Source organism: Oryctolagus cuniculus, chromosome 15 (assembly GCF_964237555.1).
Source record: "Oryctolagus cuniculus chromosome 15, mOryCun1.1, whole genome shotgun sequence".
In the NCBI taxonomy this organism is placed as follows: domain Eukaryota; kingdom Metazoa; phylum Chordata; class Mammalia; order Lagomorpha; family Leporidae; genus Oryctolagus; species Oryctolagus cuniculus.
Genome location: NC_091446.1, coordinates 89,198,244 through 89,221,013, shown reverse-complemented (window position 1 = coordinate 89,221,013; position 22,770 = coordinate 89,198,244). Strand labels below are relative to the sequence as shown.

The following is a 22,770-nucleotide window of genomic DNA, read 5'->3' as shown; positions in this document are numbered from 1 at the left end:
TTGTATGTGATGCCCACATTCTATATTGCAGTGCTCATCTAAGTTTTCAGTGTTTCACTTCCAAACCAGTTTCCTGCTTAATATCTCTGGGAAGCATGGGGTAGTGCTCAAATTCTTCAATTTCTTTTACCTAAGTGCAAGATCTACTACTTATTAGGGTACCTGAGAGCCTGGTCCAGCCATAGCTGTTGCAGACATTTAGAGAGTGAACCAACATATGGAAGACCTCTCTGCCTCTCTCTCCCCACCCACTTTCTGTGTGTTTCTCTGTGCTTTTTAAAATCATTTTTAAAGTTATTTATTTGTTTATTTGAAAGTCAGAGTTACAGAGAGAGAGAGAGAGACATAGAGAGATCTTCCATCATCTGGTTCACTCCCCTGGTGTCTCCAATGGCCAGTGTAGGGCCAGGTTGAAACCAGGAGCTTCTTTTGAGTCACCCATGGGGGTGGCAGGAGCCCAAGTACTTGGGCCATCTTCCACTCTATCAGGCCATTAGCATGAAGCTAAATCAGAAGTGGAACAAGTGTGACTTGAACCGGTGCCTATATAGAATGCCAGTATAACAGATGGCAGCTTTGCATACTGCAGCACACCATCCCCCTCTCTGCCTTTCAAATAAACAAATCTTTAAAAAAGAAATGAAAATGTCCTTAATATAGTAAAAGTAATCAAGATTGAGCACTGAAGAATCTATTGAAATGATTACATTTAAAAGATTTATTTATGTATTTGAAAGGCAGTGTTAGAGTGAGAAAGGGAGAGCCTGATCTTCCTTCTGGTTTGTTCTCCTCCAAAATGGCTGCAATGACTGGGGCTAGACCAGGCTGATCTCATAAGATAGGAGCTTCTTCCAGATATCACATGGGTTCAGGGGCCCAAGCATTTGGGCAAGCCTTTGCTGCTTTCCCAGACACATTAGCAGGGAGCTGGATAAGTTTGGAGCATCAATATCTGTGACATCCTCCTTGCAGTACAAGGATATAGAACCCATCTGGCACAATTAACATCCTATTTATGAGTGGGCCAAGTATAACAGCTTCCAACTCTCAAGGTTTGGACTAGATGGGTTCTGAGGAATTGTGTTATAATAGATATTAATCCATAACTCTTGGTTTAAGCTTTTGTTAGCAGATAATGGCTGTGACTACTTTGGGTCTCTGGATTGTCACCACTGAAGGCATCCAGATTAATAGTAATGAGATCAACAGTCAACAGAATGGTGTCCAGCTGAACTTAAATGGTTTTGGTTTTCTATTGTTAGAATAGTGACCTCCTGCAGTACCCTGGCATCTGGACATAGACAGTAGACATTGGAAGCCATCCCCTTTGCCAAATGGAGTATGCCAAGTGTTGGGTCTATCATTTATTAAGGAGGCCTTAGTAGCCATCCTCACATTTTACTGTTATGTATCCATGGCCAAAGTCCTACTAGACAAGAAGGTTTGGAGAATCTCAGGCACAAGGTGAGAAGGTGACTGTTTTTCCAATATAGCACAGTTAATAGCCATCTAATTTAATTTTACTGGCACATAGCAAGGTTCCAAGAGAGGTTATTTCTTGCATCACAGCCCTTGAGAAGTAATGGATATCATAGATGATGCAAAGAATTTAGAAGGCATATGAGCTCCACAAGTGAAGAAGTCACTGAGAGCACTAATGATAGTGCCTACAGAATTTAATTTGACTGATTTTAGCACTTTTCATTGGAAAGGGGCCATTTAAGCTGGGCTGATTTGTAGCATCCATTACAATTAATTTTTTAAAAGAGGCATGTATTGCACCAAAGCCCAGGAAGGACTAATAGGTATTAGCATTGTATGTTCTTCCCAAGTGTGTCAAACAGTCTCATTCAGGGAGGAAGTCATCAATGCGATATATTCTGTGCTCCTGATAAACGGTGGGTAGTTAAACTCTTTGCAAAAATTGTGTTTGATGGCAAAGTCAATGAGATGCTCATGTATACCCTAGAAGAAGTGTCTTTTCAAAGTGAAGGCAAACTAGACTAAGGGGCTGTTGGTAAAGCCTTGAAAAAACACATTTGCCACTTTTGTAATAGTTAAGACAGGTCATTTATCTACTAAGAAGCATCAGATATGTTAATATTAGATATAAAGTATGGTGGACATAATCGATGGCATATAGCATTAAGATTTTAGTAATCTGTGAGATGCCATTTACTTTTTTCCAGATCCAACAGGAAAAATTGGGCTGCCAAGTGGGAAAGAGCTGGAATAATCACCTTTTTGTTTATTAAGTTTAATGTAATAAATTCTAATGCATGAAGACATTGAGTTTCCTTTTATTATGTCATCTTAATTATTTTAGTTTGGGACCTGTGGAGTGTAATTTTCCCTAGTTAAGTTGTAGCTTAAAATTTTTATTTTAATAATTGCTGTGTTAGGCCATCTCTCCCACCTGTGGGATTTTCTGAGTACATCTGACTATTGGAAATTTAGGTAATACTATAGTTAAAATGAGATTTACTGAATAAATTTTTTCTTCTGATACATATTTTGGAAATTTTCTAAAATGGTATTGAGTAACTTGTTTAAATTTAGGGGGATCCCCTGGGTAAGATTGTTATTTGAGCCACATTACTGATTACACCTATGAAACTCCATGAATAAGTGCATCTAGAACCTGGAAAAGTTGATGTCTTATGCTGAAGAGACATAAGAATCAGTGTCTCTTTATCTTTTTTAATTATATAATTTACAAATAAATTTTAGATGTCTAAAAGGATGAAATTATGTACTTTTCAGAAATTTATACCTATATACAACTATAATTTATACATTTTACATTTTCCTTTAAGTTTTTAAGATTTATTAGGGCTGACACTGTGGTATGGGTAGAGGCCCACACATTTGGGCCATCTTTTGCTGCTATTTTCCCAGGTTCAATAACAGGGAGCTGGATCAGGAGTGAAGAGATTGGGATGCAAACTGGCACAAATATGGGATGCCATTCCCATCTAGTAAAACTTGATCAGATAACACTGGTTGTTTCTATTAGTGACATTCCTATTAGTGATAAGTAGCTCAAGCTTGACCTCAAATTTAGTACTTGTAGGATCCTGAATTAGTTTCACTCTGTGATCCTCACTCTCTTTATATCTTTTTTTTTTTTTTTTTTTGAACAGGCAGAGTGGACAGTGAGAGAGACAGAGAGAAAGGTCTTCCTTTTGCCATTGGTTCACCCTCCAATGGCCGCTACCAGCCCACTGCAGCCAGTGCATTGTGCTGATCAGGAGCCAAGTGCTTCTCCTGGTCTCCCATGGGGTGCAGGGTCCAAGGACTTGTTAAAAATATGCAGATAACTGGATTGATGGACAGATGAATTTCAGGAAGTTTTGGGTAAAGAATTTCTAGATAGTGTAGTTTTAAATATTCACAAAGATTTTACAAGGCATTCACCCTGTTATCCAGCCATATTAATGCACCAAATTATTACTATTTTACTGTGAATTATGATCCACAAATTGTTTTAGTAGGTAAGATCAAGCATCATCTTAAAGGAAAAAAATGATTTATTCGGGGATATTATTTTCTTCTTTAAACACTAAAGTTAAAAAGAGTCCTTGGAGGTTTTTTCTAAGTATCTGTAGAAGTATTTGAGGTTTTAGAACCACAATTTAATTATGAGAATTGAAAAAAATAATAATATATTTAATGACAATTTCCAAAAATTCTATCCACATTTTAATTTCTCCACTTATAGTATGTTTCTTTTCTTCTTCGTCTTTTGTGTGTGTGTGTGTGTGTGTGTGTGTGTGTGTGTGACAGGCAGAATTAGTAAGAGAGTGAGAGAGAGAGAGAGACAGAGAGAAAGGTCTTCCTCTTTCCGTTGGTTTACAACCCAAGTGGCTGCCATGGCCAGTGCGCTGTGCTGATCCAAAGCCAGGAGCCAGGTGCTTCCTCCTGGTCTCCAATGGAGGTGCAGGGCCCAAGGACCCGGGCCATCCTCCACTGCACTCCTGGGCCACAGCAGAGAGCTGGACTGGAAGAGGAGCAACTGGAACAGAATCCAGCACCCTGACCAGGACTAGAACCCGGGGTGCCAGCGCCGCAGGTGGAGGATTACCCAAGTGAGCTGTGGGGCGGGCAACTTCTAGTATGTTTCTTTCAAATGTATTTGACAAGCCAGGAATTAATGAGGAATTGGAATATTATGTGAGCACTTCATGTGGTTAGACAAGTTTTTATGTATCCCTGCTGTATCCTAAGAGGTTGATTTTCCAGCAAATTTCTTCCTAATTGAGGTGTGCACTGTTTTACAGGGAAAGTAGCTTCATCAGCCTGTGATGTCAACAGGGAAAGATCATGGAAAGTCTCCTTTGTTTTTCTTCTCAGCATATGCCATTGCAACCATTCCCACCATCTTTAGAGAATTTTTGGTCCTGAAGCTGTCCTCATATTGCTCAAGGACTGTGTGATTGGTTTCTATGTCTGTGAATGTTAGTGTAGGGGTAAAAGGAACTTTGGAGAGCAGGACAGGTTCTTGTCTCTTGATGGCATAGGTGCAGTTGTAGATTGGAGGCATTATAATCTCTCATTCACGTATACCATTTAGACCTTGGCTGGTTCAGGAAGGGATACCAGTGGTAGATCCTCAGTTCCAAAGCCATAGAAGAAATGAATAATGTTGGGTTTTCAAGGATTTTTTTTTTGTCAGAAGATGAGGGGCTAGTGCTGTGGCTCAGTGGGTTAACGCCCTGGGCTGAAGTGCCAGCATCCCATATGGGCACCGGTTCTAATCCTGGCTGCTCCTCTTCTGATCCAGCTCTCTGCTGTGGCCTGGGAAAGCAGTAGAAGATGGCCCAAGTCCTTGGGTCCCTGAACCCATGTGGGAGACCCAGAAAAAGCACCTGGCTCCTGGCTTCAGATCAGCACAGCTCTGTTGTGGCCATCTGGGGAGCGAACCAGTGGATGGAAGACTTCTCTCTCCCTCTACCTCTCTCTGTAACTCTGCCTGTCAAATAAATAAAAATAAATCTTAAAAAAAAAAAAAAAGTAGATGATGTGTCTGACAGAAGACCAGTGGGTCTGCAGGTATACAGAAAGGGGTTCTAAAATTTCTGTAGACAACTGGTCTCATACAAGATGGCCATGGGCTAGAGATGGGTGTTCAGACCATTTGAGCTGAATTGTATATGAGCTGAATGTAGGTTGCACCTCTGTCACTGTTTACTCATCTTTAAGATGAGTATAACAACAACACTAGTGAAATGTCCTTACTGTGAGATGTGTGCAGGCTGACTTACACTGTCTTCCAATGGCATTTATGGGGTTTCTGGTGTATCTTCTGTAAAAAGTTTCTCATTTCCTGCACTGTATAGCCTGCCCAATGCTACTCATTTGAAGTTACAGAACTTATACAATACCTAGTTTTGGGGAACATGGAAGTTTGGGTACTGGGGGACAGTCCCATTTCCTTTGGAAGTGAGAAGTTGTTAGGGTATTTGTAGAAGAGAGCTCAACAAATAGGAATCTTTCCTAACATAATACAACTTAATGCTCTCTGAGATAACACCTTAAGGCTCAGAGCAGAGACAAGAGTCATTAAAAAGTAAAGATCCTACTTGCATGGTCCAAGCAGTTATGGATCATACTGACCAGAGTGGACAAGATATATTTGATATTACCTTACCTCATCCATTAGTTTTTAAGAATTGGTGGTAATAGAAGTTTTGGAGCAGCATTCAAAAGAGAGTTGTGAATGGATTAGAAAGATGGTCGTCTTAAGGGTGCAGCCTGGGGTGGAGGGATAACCTCTCCAATCTGAGAGGCACTATCTGCATTGCTTCCTACCACATGCCCATTACTTCATTCCACTATCAACATCTCTAGAAATGGAGGTCTGTGAAACCTAGTCTGTCATATACTTGGTACCTGGGCTATGCTGCTGCCCCCTGTATTCTTTTTCTCTTTAACTTTTATTTAATGAATATAAATTTCCAAAGTACAACTTTTGTATTACAGTGGCTCCCCCCCATAACTTCCCTCCCACCCACAACCCTCCCACCTCCCACTCCCTCTCCCATTCCATTCACATCAGGATTCATTTTCAATTCTCTTTATATACAGAAGACCAATTTAGTATATATTAAGTAAAGATTTCATCAGTTTGCACCCACACAGAAACACAAAGTGTAAAGTATGGTTTGAGTACTAGTTATAGCATTAATTCACATTGAACAACATATTAAGGACAGAAATCCTACATGGGGAGTAAGTGCACAGTGACTCCTGTTGTTGATTTAACAATTGACACCCTTGTTTATGGCCTCAGTAATCACCCTAGGCTCTTGTCATGTGTTGCCAAGGCTATGGAAGACTTTTGAGTTCACCAACTCCCATCTAATTTAGACAAGGTCATATTCAAAGTGGAATTTCTCTCTTCCCTTCTGAGAAAGTTACCTCCTTCCTTGATGGCCCATTCTTTCCATTGAGATCTCACAGAGATCTTTCATTTTCATTTAGGGGTGTGTGTGTGTGTGTGTGTGTGTGTGTGTTGCCAGAGTGTCTTGGCTTTCCATCCCTAAAATCCTCTCATGGGCTCTTCAGCCAGATCTGAATGCCTTAAGGGCTGATTCTGAGGGCAGAATGCTGTTTAGGACATCTGCCATTCTATGAGTCTGCTGTGTATCCCGCTTCCCATGTTGGATCATTCTCTCCTTTTTAATTCTATCAGTTAGTAATAGCAGACACTAGTCTTGCTTATGTGATCCCTTTGACTCTTAATCCTATCATTATGATCAATTCTGAACTGAAGCTGATTAGTTTGACTAGTGAGATGTCATTGGTACATGCCACCTTATTGGGATTGGATTGGAATCCCCTGGCACGTTTCTAACTCTACCATTTGATGCAAGTCAGATTGAGCATGTCCCAAATTGTACCTCTTCTCCCTCTCTTATTCCCCCTCTTATATTTAACAGAGATCACTTTTCATTTAAATTTAAACACCTAAGAATAATTGTGTGTTAATTATAGAGTTCAACCTATAGTATTAAGTAGAACAAAAAAATACTAAAAGGGATAAAGTATTAAGTTGTTCATCAACAGTCAGTACAAGGGGTGAGCAAGTCACTGTTTCTTATAGTGTCCATTTCACTTCAACAGGCTTCCTTTTAGGTGCTCGGTTAGTTGTCACTGATCAGGGAGAACATATGATATTTGTCCCTTTGGGACTGGCTTATTTCACTCAGCCTGATGTGTTCCAGATTCCTCTATTTTGTTGCAAATGACCAGATTTCATTTTTTTTTTTACTGTTGTATAGTGTTCAATAGAGTACATGTCCCATAATTTCTTTATCCAGTCTACTGTGGATGGGCATTTAGGTTGATTCCATGTCATAGCTGTCGTGAATTGAGCTGCAATAAACATTAAAGTGTAGACAACTTTTTGGTTTCCCAATTCAATTTCCTTGGGTAAGGTGACTTATTCATTTGGGGGCATCATAATGTCTTCCTTGTTCTTGTCTCCTCAGTTTCTGTATTTGTTGCTTGGCATTGTGGAGATATTCTTTGGTTGTTTTTTTTTTTTTTTTTTTTTTTTTTTTTTTTTGATGTGGTAGTTTTTCTTGTTATACTATGATTCAGTTAAGTGGACTGTCTGCTTTTGGTGGATCCTTAGAGGCTTGTGATGGGTGTGGCCAGAGAGCTATCTTTTTTTTTTTTTTAAACAGGCAGAGTGGACAGTGAGAGAGAGAGAGACAGAGAGAAAGGTCTTCCTTTGCCATTGGTTCACCCTCCAATGGCCGCTGCGGCCAGCGCACTGCAGCCGGCGCACCACACTGATCCAATGGCAGGAGCCAGGTACTTATCCTGGTCTCCCATGGGGTGCAGGGCCCAAGCACTTGGGCCATCCTCCACTGCACTCCCAGGCCACAGCAGAGAGCTGGCCTGGAAGAGGGGCAACCAGGACAGAATCCGGCACCCCGACTGGGACTAGAACCCAGTGTGGCAGTGCCAGCCCTCTCTTTGGTTCTTCAGGGTTAAGGGTGACACACCCAGGTTTAATTCCACACAGCTGAGCAGAATTGAAGGCAGTCAGTGTCTGAGCTCTGACCCCTGTGGGTCTGCTCTGTCCCAAGGACCACACAAAGGATCTGTGCAGTCCTCAGTGTAAGCTCAGATTCCCCTGCAATCTCCCACTGGGTTGCTAAGGTTACCAAGTTTGCAGCATCTCCTGAGAGTACTCACTCTCAGACACTCCATGAATTCTCTCACACACCCTCAGTTGTGTTTTTTTTTTTTTTTCACAGTCACAGTTCATAAGCTCCACTCATTCACTAGGTCCTAACCTCCTGTTATTTCTCCCCACCCTAATCAGGTTTTTCTGGTTAGTTGAGGGTGGGCACAGCCCTGAGGTGGTGCAACTTTTACGTATGTCTAAAATGGTGCCTGCTCTTTGTCTTGCTCACCTTCGTAAGGTGAGTGGAGAGAGAGAATCATGTCCATATGGGTCCCTTTTATTTTATTTTATTTTTTTCTCTCTTCTAGTTAGCCTGTTGGACTTTCCCCCACAGGGCTTCAAACCTCATTCCCTCTAGACTCTTCCTGCCACTTCCCTGCATGTGTCTTGAGCTACTGAGGTTTCACCTCACCTCCCTTTCCAGCGCTGGTGTGTAGACTCAGCAGCTGGGGTCCTGAGCCATGGGCACCTGTGCCCTTCACACAGGTCCACCATGTCCCACTAGTTCCAGAAGAGTTTCCTCTGCAATTTTTTTTGCCAACTCTTCCCTGAAACTACAGTATCTCCACTTTTATTAAACTATCTTTTCCCAGACTATCAGTGTGCTCCCTCCCTAATCTGCCATCTTGGAGGACTCCTGACACCTGTATTCTAATAGTCCTTCCTGGTAGCTCAAGGAAGTTTTGCCAGGATCTCTGTAAAAAAGATGAAACAAATTGTTTTTCAGGAGAAAAGTGCTTTGTGTAGTGTCCCATGATTTGTAAATACCTGGCACCCTAACTTCTGTCTAATGTTCTCTATCTTGCCACACTTAATTAAAAAACATTTATTTTTCAGATCCATTTCAGAAATTGTCACCAGTTCAAATAGTACTACTTTAGAAAACTTTCCTGAGCATGTCTTCCCTTTTGCTACTAATGCTATGTTTGGAGTGTGTGACTTCAAAAAGCATATCATGAGGCCGGTGCTGTGGCACAGCGGGTTAATGCCCTGGCCTGATGTGCCCACATTCCATATCAGCACGGGTTCAATAATCGGCTGTTCCACTTCTGATCCAGCTCTCTGCTATGGCCCGGGAAATCAGTAGAAGATGGCCCAAGTCCTTGGGTCCCTGCACCCATGTGGGAGATCTGGAAGAAGCTCCTGGGTCCTGGCTTCTGTTGGTGTAGCTCTGGCCATTGCAGCCATTTGCAGAGTGAGCCATCAGATGGAAGACCTCTCTCTCTGCTTCTCCTCTCTCTGTGTAACTTTGACTTTCAAATAAATAATCTTTAAGAAAAATAAAAAATATATCATAAAAATTTTCCCCCTTTCAGTAATTCTTCTTTTACAATATGTAGTATACATGCAGATACAGAAAATTACTGTGAACCTTTATCCTGCTTTCTGAAATAGTAAAATTATATTAAATCAGATTCATGTGATAATAAGCTTCTTAAAATATAAACCAAAAGAACGCAATGACCATATATAAGCCAAAATGTGAGGAACAACCTTATGGTCTCCAGATAATTTATTTGTGTGAATCTCAGGGCTTTTTTTTTTTTTTTTTTTTATCAGCAGCTTTTCTAAGGTCTGATTGATAGGCAAAATTGTGTTTATAGGAGCTTTTTCTAAGTTTTTAAAAAGTTTATTTGGAAATGTTGTATATAGAGGAGAGACCCAGAGAGATCTTCCTTCTGCTTGTTCACATCACAGATGGCCACATTGAGCAGGGCCGGGAAAGAATGAGTCCAGGAACCAAGATCTTCATCTGGATCTCCCACATTGGTAGCATTTGCCCAAGTATTTGGATCATCTTCCATTGCTTTTCTCAGGCCATCAGCAGGAAGCTGGATCAAAAGCAGAAGAGCCAGAACATGAACCAGTGCCCACATGGGGTGCTTGCATTGCACACGGCAGGTTTTCTTGCTATGTGACAATGCTGGCCCTGTTTTATTTGAACTTCTAAATGAAATTTTCAGGTTGTATGTATTGTAGTTTGCATGTAATTAAACTTTCTGCCATACTTACTGATATATATCAGCATTTGATGTACGACAAATCAGAAAACACAATGGTTTCACAGATAGCCATTTGATTTGCAGTTCTGACTCTGAGTTATGGGCTGCACTCAGCTGGGCAGTTCCTATGATCAGTCCAGGAGTAGAAATGAGAGTTTAGTCATTTGGGAAACTGATTGAGGCTTCACTTAAGTGTCTGGGGTTTATGGTGAATCTTGGCTACATATTATCTCTTTTTTTTGTTTGTTTTTGTTTTTGACAGGCAGAGTTAGAGAGAGAGAAAGAGAGAAAGGTCTTCCTTCCATTGGTTCACCCCCCAAATGGCTGCTATGTCTGGCATGCTGTGCTGATTCAAAGCTAGGAACCAGGTGCTTCCTCCTGGTCTCCCATGCGGGTGCAGGGCCTAAGCACTTGGGCCATCCTCCGCTGCACTCCCAGGCCACAGCGAAGAGCTGGACTGGAATAGGGGCAACTGGGACAGAACCAGCACCCCAACCTGGACTAGAACCTGGAGTACCTGTGCTGCAGGAGGAGGATTAGCCTAGTGAGCCACAGTGCCACCCTACATACTATCACTTCAACAGGCAGGCCCCAGGGTTTTTCAGAAGATAACTGTCAGAAAAAGAAAATTTGAGAAGGCAAATACTTTACCAATTGTCTATTTCTCTGGCTGGTTCTGTGGCATAGCAGGTAAAGCCACCGCCTGCAGTGCCAGATCCCATGTGGATGTCACTTTGAGACTCGGCTGCTCTACTTCTGATCCAGCTCTTTGCTACACCCTAGGAAAGCAGTAGAAGATGGCCCGAGTCCTTTGGCCCCTGCTCCCTTGTGGGAGACCTGGAAGAAGCTCCTGGCTCATATCTTTGGATCTACACAGCTCCAGTCATTGCAGCCATCTGGGGAGTGAACCTGCAGTTCAAAGACCTCTCTTTCTCCCACCCTCCCTCTCTCTCTCTCTCTCTCTCTCTCTCTCTTTCTCTGCCTCTCCTTCTCTCTTTGTGTAACTCTTTCAAGTAAATAAATCTTTTAACAAATTGTCTATTTCTATCACATTTACTGGTATCTCATGGGTTAAGTCAAGTGAAATGGTGAAATTCAGGGTCTTTTTAAAAAAGATTTATTTATTTTTTTGAAAGAGTTACACACAGAGAGAGGGAGAGAGAGAGAGAGAGAGAGATCTTCCATTTGCTGGTTCACTCCCCAGTTGGCTGCAATGGCCAGAGTTGTGCCTATCCAAAGCCAGGATCTAGGAGATTCTTCTGGGTCTCCCACATGGGTGCAGGGGCCCAAGGACTTGGGCCATTTTCTACTGCTTTCCCAGGCCATAACAGAAAACTGGATCAGAAGTGGAGCAGCTGGGAATCAAACCAGTGCCTTTATGGGATGCCAGTCTGCAGGAGGCAGCTTTACTGGCTAGACCACAGTGCCAGCCCCAATCCAGGGATTTGTGAAGGGAAAAGGTCTATTTAGAATCATTACTGGTAAAGTGCACTGCATTAAAAATACATTATGTGTATTTGTTAACTTTCTTTAGTATAAACTTTAATAACAATGTAATGTTTATCTCTGATAACCTCATTTATTTGAACACTCTTAACATTTCTTTTTACTTTTACACTATTATTTTAAACAACATGTAGATAATGCTTTCATTAAACCAATGATAAGTTCTGTTTAATCTCTATCCCAGTATACTAGTTAGTTAAAATGGAAAATATGGGGACAGCTCTGTGGCTCAGTGGGTTAATGCCCTGGTCTAAAGCATCAGCATCCCATATGGGCACCGGTTTGAGACCCTGCTGTTCCACTTCTGCTACAGCTCTGCTATGTCCTGGGAAAGCAGTGGAAGATGGCCCAGGTCCTTGGGCCCCTTCACCCAGGTGGGAGACCCAGAAACTACTGGTTCCTGGCTTCAGATTGGTGCAGTTGCAGCCATTGCAGCCAATTGGGGACTGAACCAGCAGATGGAAGACCTCTCTCTCTCTCTCTCTCTCTCAGCCTCTCCTCTCTCTGTGTAACTCTGACTTTCAAATAAATAAATAAATCTTTTAAAAATTTTAAAATAGAAAAATAAACATTAAATTTGCTCTCATGGAATATACAGAAATGAATTATGAATTTGGCATGATTATGAAACATTACTGTATCTATAATAATGCAGTTTGGTATCTTTCTGTTGCTATAGCAAAATATATATTTGTTACATGAATTGAGTTGAAACTAAGCACAATATGCTACACTTTTGGGCCATGTTGTCTGAAACAGTTAAGTTTGTTTTTGAATTGTTAGAGTAATGGAGTCCTTAATACCTTTGAGAAGCTGAATTGGATTCTGGAATAGGATAAGGAATGTGTGGAGAAAAGAATGTACTGGAGGCTCATTTATTTTTTAAGATTATTTATTTGAAAGGCTGACTTACAGAGATTGGGAGAGACAGCGAGAAAAAAGGAGATATCTTCTATCTACTGTTCATTCCCCAAATGCCCACAATGGCTGGGACTGGGCCAGGCCAAAGCCAGCAGCCTGGAACACCATGGGTCTCCCACATTGGTGGAAGGGTCCAAATACTCAGGTCATTTTCACTTCTCTTTCAATCAGATTAGCAGGGAACTAGACTGGAGTGGAGCAGCAAGGACTCGAATCCTCTGTTTACATGGGATGCCAGCATTGATGGTGGAGGCTTAGCCTGCTGCATCACAATTCTGGTGACTATTGCAGGTTCTTAAACAAATCTCTAAGCATTTTTCTCAGTGAATCACAAGTGCAGATTGTACTGCAGACATTCCCAGGTTCTCTTTTTGGGCAAATAATTCCATTGCTTTCACTTTAATTATGTATAATGTTACTTCAAATGTTTATCATTTGAATGTTTTGGGCAAGTATTTCCATTGCTTTCATTTTAATTAGGTATAATGTTATTTCAATTGTTTATCAGTAGAATAATCATAGACAAGGGCAAAAGCTAATTTGTATTCTTTGTCTTACCTGTATTTTCTCTCTTACTTAAAAATATTTATTAGCTTGATAGAGAAAGAAGTTGAAGGACTGAGAGAGAGCATTGACACATTAATTCACTTCCTAGATAACCATACCAAACAGAGGTGGGGCAGGACTGAAGCCAGGATTGAGGAATGGAATCTAGGCCTCCTTCATTGGTGACATCACCATTGCTTCCCCAGGTTTGCATTAGCTGGGAGCTAAAAACTGAAGCTGGCATTGGAAATCAAACATAGACACTCTGAGGTGGCATCATAAGCACTAAGCTAAATTTCTGCCCTGTCTTTTAATATATTTTTTCTCTGACATATTGGAAATGATATGCATGGTGTTTTCCTGGAAATTATTTTCTGTTCATTCCCATTGTAGTTTCACTGATGGTTTCTTGCCTTTTTTTCTCAATGCTTCTGCATACTTCTCCTTAACATTAGCCCATTCAAGAGTCAGTATTGCCCCTCTTTTAGCCTGCTGTGCAATTCCCCTTGACAGATGTGGCCTTTGTTATTTGAACCTCCTGTTTTCCTCCAGCTTGGCCATTTCTCACAGCCTGTAGGTAATGGGTTTGACTCTGTTGAATGCTCTGTGTGGCTTTCTGAACACTCAACAAGACTAATGTGAAACCATATCCTTCCTTTTTTCCTTCAGATCCATACACAACTGTCAATGTTTGTTTTGTGACAGAGATAATATGTTGACAGAGTTAATATGGAGAGGAAGAAAGGATTAGAAGGCCTTTTTAGTGAGATACTAGCAGAACTTTCCGGATTTGGAGAAGGACAGAGACATCCTAGTGCAGGAAGCTCATAGAACCCCTAATAAACATGACCAAAAGAGATCCTAACCACGACACGTTGTAATTAAACTCTTCACAGTGAAACATAAAGAAAAGATCCTAAAATGTGCAAGAGAGAAATGTCAGATTACTCTCAGAGGATCTCCAATCAGACTCACAGCTGACTTCTCATCAGAAACCCTACAAGCTAGGAGAGAATGGCGAGATATAGTCCAGGTACTAAGAGAGAACAACTGCCAGCCCAGAATATTATATCCTGCAAAGCTCTCATTTGTGAATGAGGGTGAAATAAAGACTTTTCATAGCAAACAGAAATTGAAAGAATTTGTTGCCACTCGTCCAGCCCTGGAAAAGATGCTTAAAGATGTGTTACACACAGAAACAAAGAAACACGGTCATCAGTACGAAAGAAGGTAAAGGAAGGAAACCAAGGAAGGAAAGCTCACAGCAAAAGATCACAGGGAATTCAAAGCATATATTAGAACTTATCTTTGGCAAATGGCAGGGCAAAGTTACCACTTATCATTAGTCACATTGAACGTGAATGGCCTGAACTGTCCAGTTAAAAGACACGGATTGGCTGATTGGGTTAAGGAACAAAATCCATCTGTTTGCTGCTTACAAGAAACATATCTTTCCAACAAAGATGCATACAGACTGAAAGTGAAAGGCTGGAAAAAGATATACCATACCAACAGAAATGAAAAAAGAGTGGGCGTAGCCATCTTAATATTGGACAACATAAACTTTACCACAAAAACTGTTAGGAGAGACAAAGAGGGGCACTATATAATGATTAAGGGATCAATTCAACAGGAAGATATAACAATTATCAATGTATATGCACCTAACTACAGGGCACCGTTTATTTAAAAGATTTGTTAAGGGACTTAAAGGGAGACTTAGACCCCAATACAATAGTACTGGGGGACTTCAATACTCCACTCTCAGAAATAGACAGATCAATGGGACAGAAGATCAACAAAGAAACAGTAGATTTAAATGACACTATAGCCCAAATGGATCTAACAGATATATACAGAACTTTCAATCCCATAGCTAAAGATTTTACATTCTTCTCAGCTGTACATGGAACCTTCTCTAGGATTGACCACATACTAGGCCATAAAGCAAGTCTCAGTAACTTCAAAAGAATTAGAATCATACCATGCAGCTTCTCAGACCATAAAGGAATGAAGTTGGAAATTAGCAACTCAGGAATCCCTAGAGCATACGCAAACACATGGAGATTGAACAACATGCTCCTGAATGAACAATGGGTCATAGAAGAAATCAAAAGAGAAATCAAAAACTTTCTAGAAGTAAATGAAGATAACAGCACAACATACCAAAACTTACGGGATGCAGCAAAAGCAGTGTTAAGAGGAAAGTTTATATCAATAGGTGCCTACATCAAGAAATTGGAAAGGCACCAAATAGATGAGCTTTCAATGCACCTCAAGGATCTAGAAAATCTACAGCAAACCAGACCCAAATCTAGTAGGAGGAGAGAAATAATTAAAATCAGAGAAGAAATCAACAGGATAGAATCCAAAAAAAAAATTACAAAAAATCAGCCAAACGAGGAGCTGGTTTTTTGAAAAAATAAACAAAATTGACACCCCATTGGCCCAACTAACTAAAAAATGAAAAGACCCAAATCAATAAAATCAGAGATGAAAAAGGAAACGTAACAACAGACACCACAGAAATAAAAAGAATCAGCAGAAATTACTACAAGGACTTGTATGCCAGCAAACAGGGAAACCTATCAGAAAAGGATAGATTCCTGGACACATGCAACCTACCTAAATTGAACCAGGAAGACATCGAAAACCTAAACAGACCCATAACTGAGACAGAAATTGATACAGTAATAAAGGCCCTTCCAACAAAGAAAAGCCCAGGACCAGATGGATTCACTGCTGAATTCTGCCAGACATTTAAAGAAGAACTGACTCCAGTTCTTCTCAAACTATTCAGAACAATTGAAAAAGAGGGAGTCCTCCCAAATTCTTTCTATGAGGCCAGCATCACCTTAATTCCTAAGCCGGAAAAAGATGCAACATTGAAAGAGAATTACAGACCAATATCCCTGATGAACATAGACGCAAAAATCCTCAATAAAATTCTTGCCAATAGAATGCAACAACACATCAGAAAGATCATCCACCAAGACCAAGTGGGATTTATCCCTGGTATGCAGGGGTGGTTTAATGTGCGCAAAACAATCAATGTGATACACCACATTAACAGACTGCAGAAGAAAAACCATATGATTATCTCAATAGACGCCAAGAAAGCATTTGATAAAATACAACACCCTTTCATGATGAAAACTCTAAGCAAACTGGGTTTGGAAGGAACATTCCTCAATTCAAAGCAATCTATGAAAAACCCACGACCAACATCCTATTGAATGGGGAAAAGTTGGAAGCATTTCCACTGAGATCTGGTCCCAGCAGGGATGCCCACTCTCACCACTGCTATTTAACATAGTTTTGGAAGTTTTAGCCAGAGCCATCAGACAAGAAAAAGAAATTAAAGGGATACAAATTGGGAAGGAAGAACTCAAACTATCCCTCTTTGCAGATGATATGATTCTTTATTTAGAGACCCAAAGAACTCTACTAAGAGACTATTGGAACTCATAGAAGATTTTGGCAAAGTAGCAGGGTATAAAATCAATGCACAAAAATCAACAGCCTTTGTATACACAGGCAATGCCACGGCTGAGAAAGAACTTCTAAGATCAATCCCATTCACAATAGCTACAAAAACAATCAAATACCTTGGAATAAACTTAACCAAGGACGTTAAAGATCTGTATGATGAAAATTACAAAACCTTAAAGAAAGAAATAGAAGCGGATACCAAGAAATGGAAAAATCTTCCATGCTCATGGATTGGAAGAGTCAATATCATCAAAATCTCCATTTCCCAAAAGCAATTTTTTTTTTATTTTTTTGACAGGCAGAGTGGACAGTGAGAGAGAAACAGAGAGAAAGGTCTTCCTTTGCCGTTGGTTCACCCTTCAATGGCCGCCGCAGCCAGCGCACTGCAGCCAGCGCACCACGCTGATCCGATGGCAGGAGCCAGGTACTTCTCCTGGTCTCCCATGGGGTGCAGCACCCAAGTACTTGGGCCATCCTCCACTGCACTCCCTGGCCACAGCAGAGAGCTGGCCTGGAAGAGGGGCAACTGGGACAAAATCCGGTGCCCCGACTGGGACTAGAACCCCGTGTGCTGGCGCCACAAGGTGGAGGATTAGCCTAGTGAGCCGCGGCGCCAGCCTCCCAAAAGCAATTTATAGATTCAATGCAATACCAATCAAGATACCGAAGACCTTCTTCTCAGATCTGGAAAAAATGATGCTGAAATTCATATGGAGACACAGGAGACCTCGAATAGCTAAAGCAATCTTGTACAACAAAAACAAAGCTGGAGGCATCACAATACCAGATTTCAGGACATACTACATGGCAGTTGTAATCAAAACAGCATGGTACTGGTACAGAAACAGATGCATAGACCAATGGAACAGAATTGAAACACCAGAAATCAATCCAAACATCTACAGCCAACTCATATTTGATCAAGGATTCAAAACCAATCCCTGGAGTAAGGACAGTCTCTTCAATAAATGGTGCTGGGAAAATTGGATTTCCACATGCAGAATCATGAAGCAAGACCCCTACCTTTCACCTTACACAAAAATCACTCAACATGGATTAAAGACTTAAATCTATGACCTGACACCATCAAATTATTACAGAGCATTGGAAAAACCCTGCAAGAGATAGGTACTGGCAATGACTTCTTGGAAAACACCCCAGAAGCTCAGGCAGTCAAAGCCAAAATTAACATTTGGGATTGCATCAAATTGAGAAGTTTCTGTACTGCAAAAGAAACAGGAAAGTGAAGAGACAACCGACAGAATGGGGAAAAATATTTGCAAACTATGCAACTGATAAAGGGTTGATAACCAGAATCTACAAAGAAATCAAGAAACTCCACAACATCAGAATGAACAACCCACTTAAGAGATGGGCCAAGGATCTCAATAGACATTTTTCAAAAGAGGAAATCCAAATGGCCAACAGACACATGAAAAAATGTTCAAGATCATTAGCAATCAGGGAAATGCAAATCAAAACCACAATGAGGTTTCACCCACCCCGGTTAGAATGGCTCACATTCAGAAATCTACCAACAACAGATGCTGGTGAGGATGTGGGGAAAAAGGGACACTAACCCACTGTTGGTGGCAATGCAAATTGATTAAGCCACTATGGAAGTCAGTCTGGAGATTCCTCAGAAACCTGAAGATAACCCTACCATTCAACCCAGCCATCCCACTCCTTGGATTTTACCCAAAGGAAATTAAATTGGCAAACAAACAAGCTGTCTGCACATTAATGTTTATTGCAGCTCAATTCACAATAGCTAAGACCTGGAACCAACTCAAATGCCCATCAACAGTAGACTGGATAAAGAAATTATGGGACATGTACTCTATAGAATACTATACAGCAGTCAAAAACAACGAAACCCGATCATTTGCAGCAAGATGGAGGAATTTGGAAAACATCATGCTGAGTGAATTGAGCCAGTCCCAAAGGGACAAATATCATATGTTCTCCGTGATCGGCAACAACTACCTGAGCACCAAAGGGGAAACTTGTTGAAGTGAAATGGACACTATGAGAAACAGTGACTTGATCAGCTCTTGTCCTGACGGTTGATGTACAATGTAATACTTTATCCATTTTAGTATTTTTTTTGTTCTAGTACCATTGGTTGAACTCTGTAATTAACACACAATTATTCTTGGGTATTTAAATTTTAACTGAAAAGTGATCCCTGTTAGGAATTTGGAAAACATTATGCTGAGTGAAATAAGCCAATCCCAAAGGGACAAATACCACTTGTTCTCCTTGATAGGTGACAACTAACTGAGCACCAAAAAGGAAACCTGTTAAAGTGAAATGAACACTATGAGAAACGGTGACTTGATCAGCCCTCACCCTGACTGTTGATGAGCAACTTAATGTTATCCCTCTTAGTATTTTTTTGTTTGTTCTACTTAATACTTTTGGTTGAATACTGTAACCAATACACAATTCTTCTTAAGTGCTGAAACTTAACTGAAAAGTGATTCCTGTTAAATGTAAGAGTGGGAATAAGAGAGGGAAGAGATGTGCAATTCGGGACATGCTCAAGCTGACTTACCTCAAACGGTAGAGTTAGAAACATACCAGGGGATTCCAATTCAATCCCATCAAGGTGGCATGTACCAATGCCATCTCACTAGTCCCAGTGATCAATTTCTGTTCACAATTGATCATAATGATAGGACTAAGAGCCAAAGGGATCACATAAACAAGAATAGTGCCTGCAAATTCTAGCTGATAGAATCAAAAAGGGAGAGAATGATCCAACATGGGAAGCGAGATACACAGCAGACCCATAGAATGGCAGATGTCCTAAACAGCACTTTGCCTCAGAATCAGCCCTTAAGGCATTTGGATGTGGCGGAAATGCCCATGAGAGTATTTCAGGCATGGAAAGCCAAGACACTCTGGGAAAACAAAAAAAAAAAGACCTAAATGAAAGATCTCTGTGAGTGAGATCCCAGTGGAAAGAACGGGTCATCAAAGAAGGAGGTACCTTTCTCTGAAGGGAGGATAGAACTTCCACTTTGACCATGGCCTTGTCTAAATATGATCAGAGTCAGTGAACTCAGGGGGCTTCCATAGCCTTGGCAGCTCATGACAAGAGCCTCGGGTGATTACTGATGCCATAAACAAGAGTGTCAATTTGTTAAGTCAACAACAGGAGTCACTGTGCACTTACTCCTCATGTAGGATCTTTGTCCTTAGTGTGCTGTACATTGAGATTTAATGCTATAACTAGTACTCAAACAGTATTTTTCACTTTATGTTTCTGTGTGGGAGCAAACTGTTGAAATCTTTACTTAATGTATGCTAAACTGATCTTCTGTATATAAAGAGAATTGAAAATGAATCTTGACGTGAATGGAAGGGGAGAGGGAGCAGAAAAGTGGAGGGTTGCGGGTGGGAGGGACGTTATGTGGGGGAAGCCATTGTAATCCATAAGCTGTACTTGGAAATTTATATTCATTAAATAAAAGTTAAAAAAAAATTGTTTTGACTGGAAGTGTAATGTTACAGGTGATGATAGCATTTGAAGACCTGGCTGTGTACTTTAGCTGGGAGGAATGGCAGAAAATGAACAATGCTCAGAAAACCCTGTACAGAGATGTGATGCTGGAGACCTACAGTAGCCTCTTCTCCTTGGGTGAGTAAAAACCATCACATGCCCAGTGATAACATTTTCTTGCTATTTGACAAATAAGGGAATACTTTATAATGTTTAATATTGGGCAGCTATAGAATTTGAGTCCATGAATAATCTGAATATCTACCATCTAACAAAAGATTCAAATTGGAACATTTGTTGCATAGCTCCTGAACCAAGCTGTAGTCCTTTAAATAACCCAAGATAGTGATTTCACAAAGTCTTACATTGTTTCCTTTAATAGGGCACTGCATTACCAAACCTGACTTGATCTTCAAGTTGGAGCAAGGAGTAGAGCCATGGATGTTGGAAGAATGCATGAATCAGAGTCTTTCAGGTCAGTCTGCACATAAGATACAGGGAGGCCAAGGCAGAAAGAGTGCAGATGTTGACTGGTGTTCTTTGCATGAATTTTTCTCAAGCCTTACTCCTGATGACAGCTGGTTTTGTGCATCAGACACAGGCATTTAGAGATACCAGTATCTTCCTACCTTTTATTCTTTGTAAAGAGGTTCTTTGAAAATAAAAAAAAAATCCAGTCATTTTCTGATGTTACTAAGGCTTTTATTTAGGTTTGATACATTCCCCAAATTCTAACTTGTCCTTCTCTATACTTTCATACCTCTTCCTTCATGCACTTATTAGTTTCTTCAGTACTTGTTAGTTAGGCAAAATATAGAAACTTATTTTTTTTAAACTTAATGTTTCTTTTTTTTTTTTTTTTTTTTGACTGGCAGAGTGGACAGTGAGAGAGAGAGAGAGACAAAGAGAAAGGTCTTCCTTTACTGTTTGTTCACCCTCCTATGGCTTCCACAGCCAGCACTCTGCAGCTGGCACACTTTCTTGTCTCCACGAGGCTACTTGACCCACTGATCCGAAGGCAGGAGCCAGCTGTTTCTCCTGGTCTCCCATGCAGGTTCAGGCCCCAGGAACTGGGCCATCCTCCACTGCACTCCCAGGCCACAGCAGAGAGCTGGCCTGGAAGAGGGGCAACCGGGACAGAATCCGGTGTCCAAACCAGGACTAGAACCAGGTGTGCCGGTGCCAAAGGTAGACGATTAGCCTATTGAGCCATGGCATCAGCCTGTTTCTGTTTTTTTTTTAAATGATTTATTTATTTATTTGAAAGTCAGAGAGAGAGAAGAAGAGGCAGGGAGAGAAAGAGAGAAAGGTCTTCCATCCACTGGTTTACTTCCCAATTGGCTGTCATGGCTGGAGTTGTACTGATCTGAAGCTAGGAGCCAGGAGCTTCTTCCAGGTCTCCCACATCGGTAAAAGGGTCCAAGGACTTTGGCCATCTTCTAGTGCTTTCCCAAGCTGTAGCAGAATGCTGGATCAGAAGTGGAGCAGCTAGGACTTAAACTGGTGCCCATAAGTGATGTTGGCACTGCAGGTGGTGGCTTTACCTGCTATGCCACAATGCCAGCCCCCGGAAATTTATTTCTAACTCATTGCTCAGATTGAGCTCCCACTCATGATTTTGCCCAGGCATAGAACTTTCTCAGGACTGAATCAATAAATGTGAACTCTATCTTTCTTAGTCTCTTTCCTTTTTTTTCCTCTGTGCCTCTCAAATAAATAAGAAAATTATAGTCTGTTGGAAACATTTGAGGAGTGAGCCTATAGTTGGCAAACCTGTTTCAGTCTGTCTTTATCTCTCATTCTGTCTCTCTGACTCTCAAGTAAGTAAATAAGGAAATGCTAAAAGATGGTCATGTGGCCAGCGTTGTGGCACAGTGAATTAACACCCTAGCCTGAAGCACCAGCATCCCATATGGGCACTAGTTCAAGACCCAGTTGCTCCACTTCCAATCCAGCTCTTAGCTATGGCCTGGGAAAGCAGTAGAAGATGGTCTAAGTCCTTGGACACCTGAGGGAGATCCAGAAGAAGCTCCTGGCTCCTGGCTTCAGATCAGCATAGTTTTGGTGGTTGTGGCCAATTGGGGAGTGAACCATTGGATCAAGACCTTACTCTCTCTTTGCCTCTCCTCTCTCTTGTAACGCTGACTTTAAAATAAATAAATAAATCTTTAAAAAAAAAAAGATGGTCATGAGTAAGCCTCTGTGCTGTGACATCAGAAGTTATGAAGCTAGGAATGACACTGTGGTGCAGTGTGTTAAAGCTCCAGCCTGCAACACTAGCATTGCATATGGGTGCCAGTTCAAGTCCCAGGTGGTCCTCTTCTAATGCAGCTCTCTGCTAATGCACCTGAGAAATGGGAAGAGGTTGGCCCAAGTACTTGGCCCCCTGTATCCATGTGGGAGACAAGAAAGACACTCCTGGCTGCTAACTTCATCTTGGCCCAGCATTGGTTGTTGTGTCAATATGGGGAGTGAACCAGTAGATGGAAGACTTCTCTCTGTCTCTATGTCTGTCTATAATTCAAGATTTCAAATAAATAAAGTAAATCTTTGAAAAAAAAAAAGAAATCATAAACTAATCACAAACTTATATA

General features: G+C 41.0%; 1 protein-coding gene across 2 annotated transcripts in view; it reads left to right on the top strand.

Moving 5' to 3' along the window:
- LOC100346600 (zinc finger protein 717-like) overlaps window positions 1-22,770 on the top strand; it is a 48,041-nt gene that overhangs the window by 19,316 nt on the left and 5,955 nt on the right. For both annotated transcript variants that reach the window (XM_070058387.1, XM_070058388.1), the window contains exons 2-3: window positions 20,188-20,314; window positions 20,559-20,651. In XM_070058387.1, the coding sequence (XP_069914488.1) occupies window positions 20,188-20,314; window positions 20,559-20,651 (220 nt within the window). The remainder of the gene's footprint in view (window positions 1-20,187; window positions 20,315-20,558; window positions 20,652-22,770) is intronic.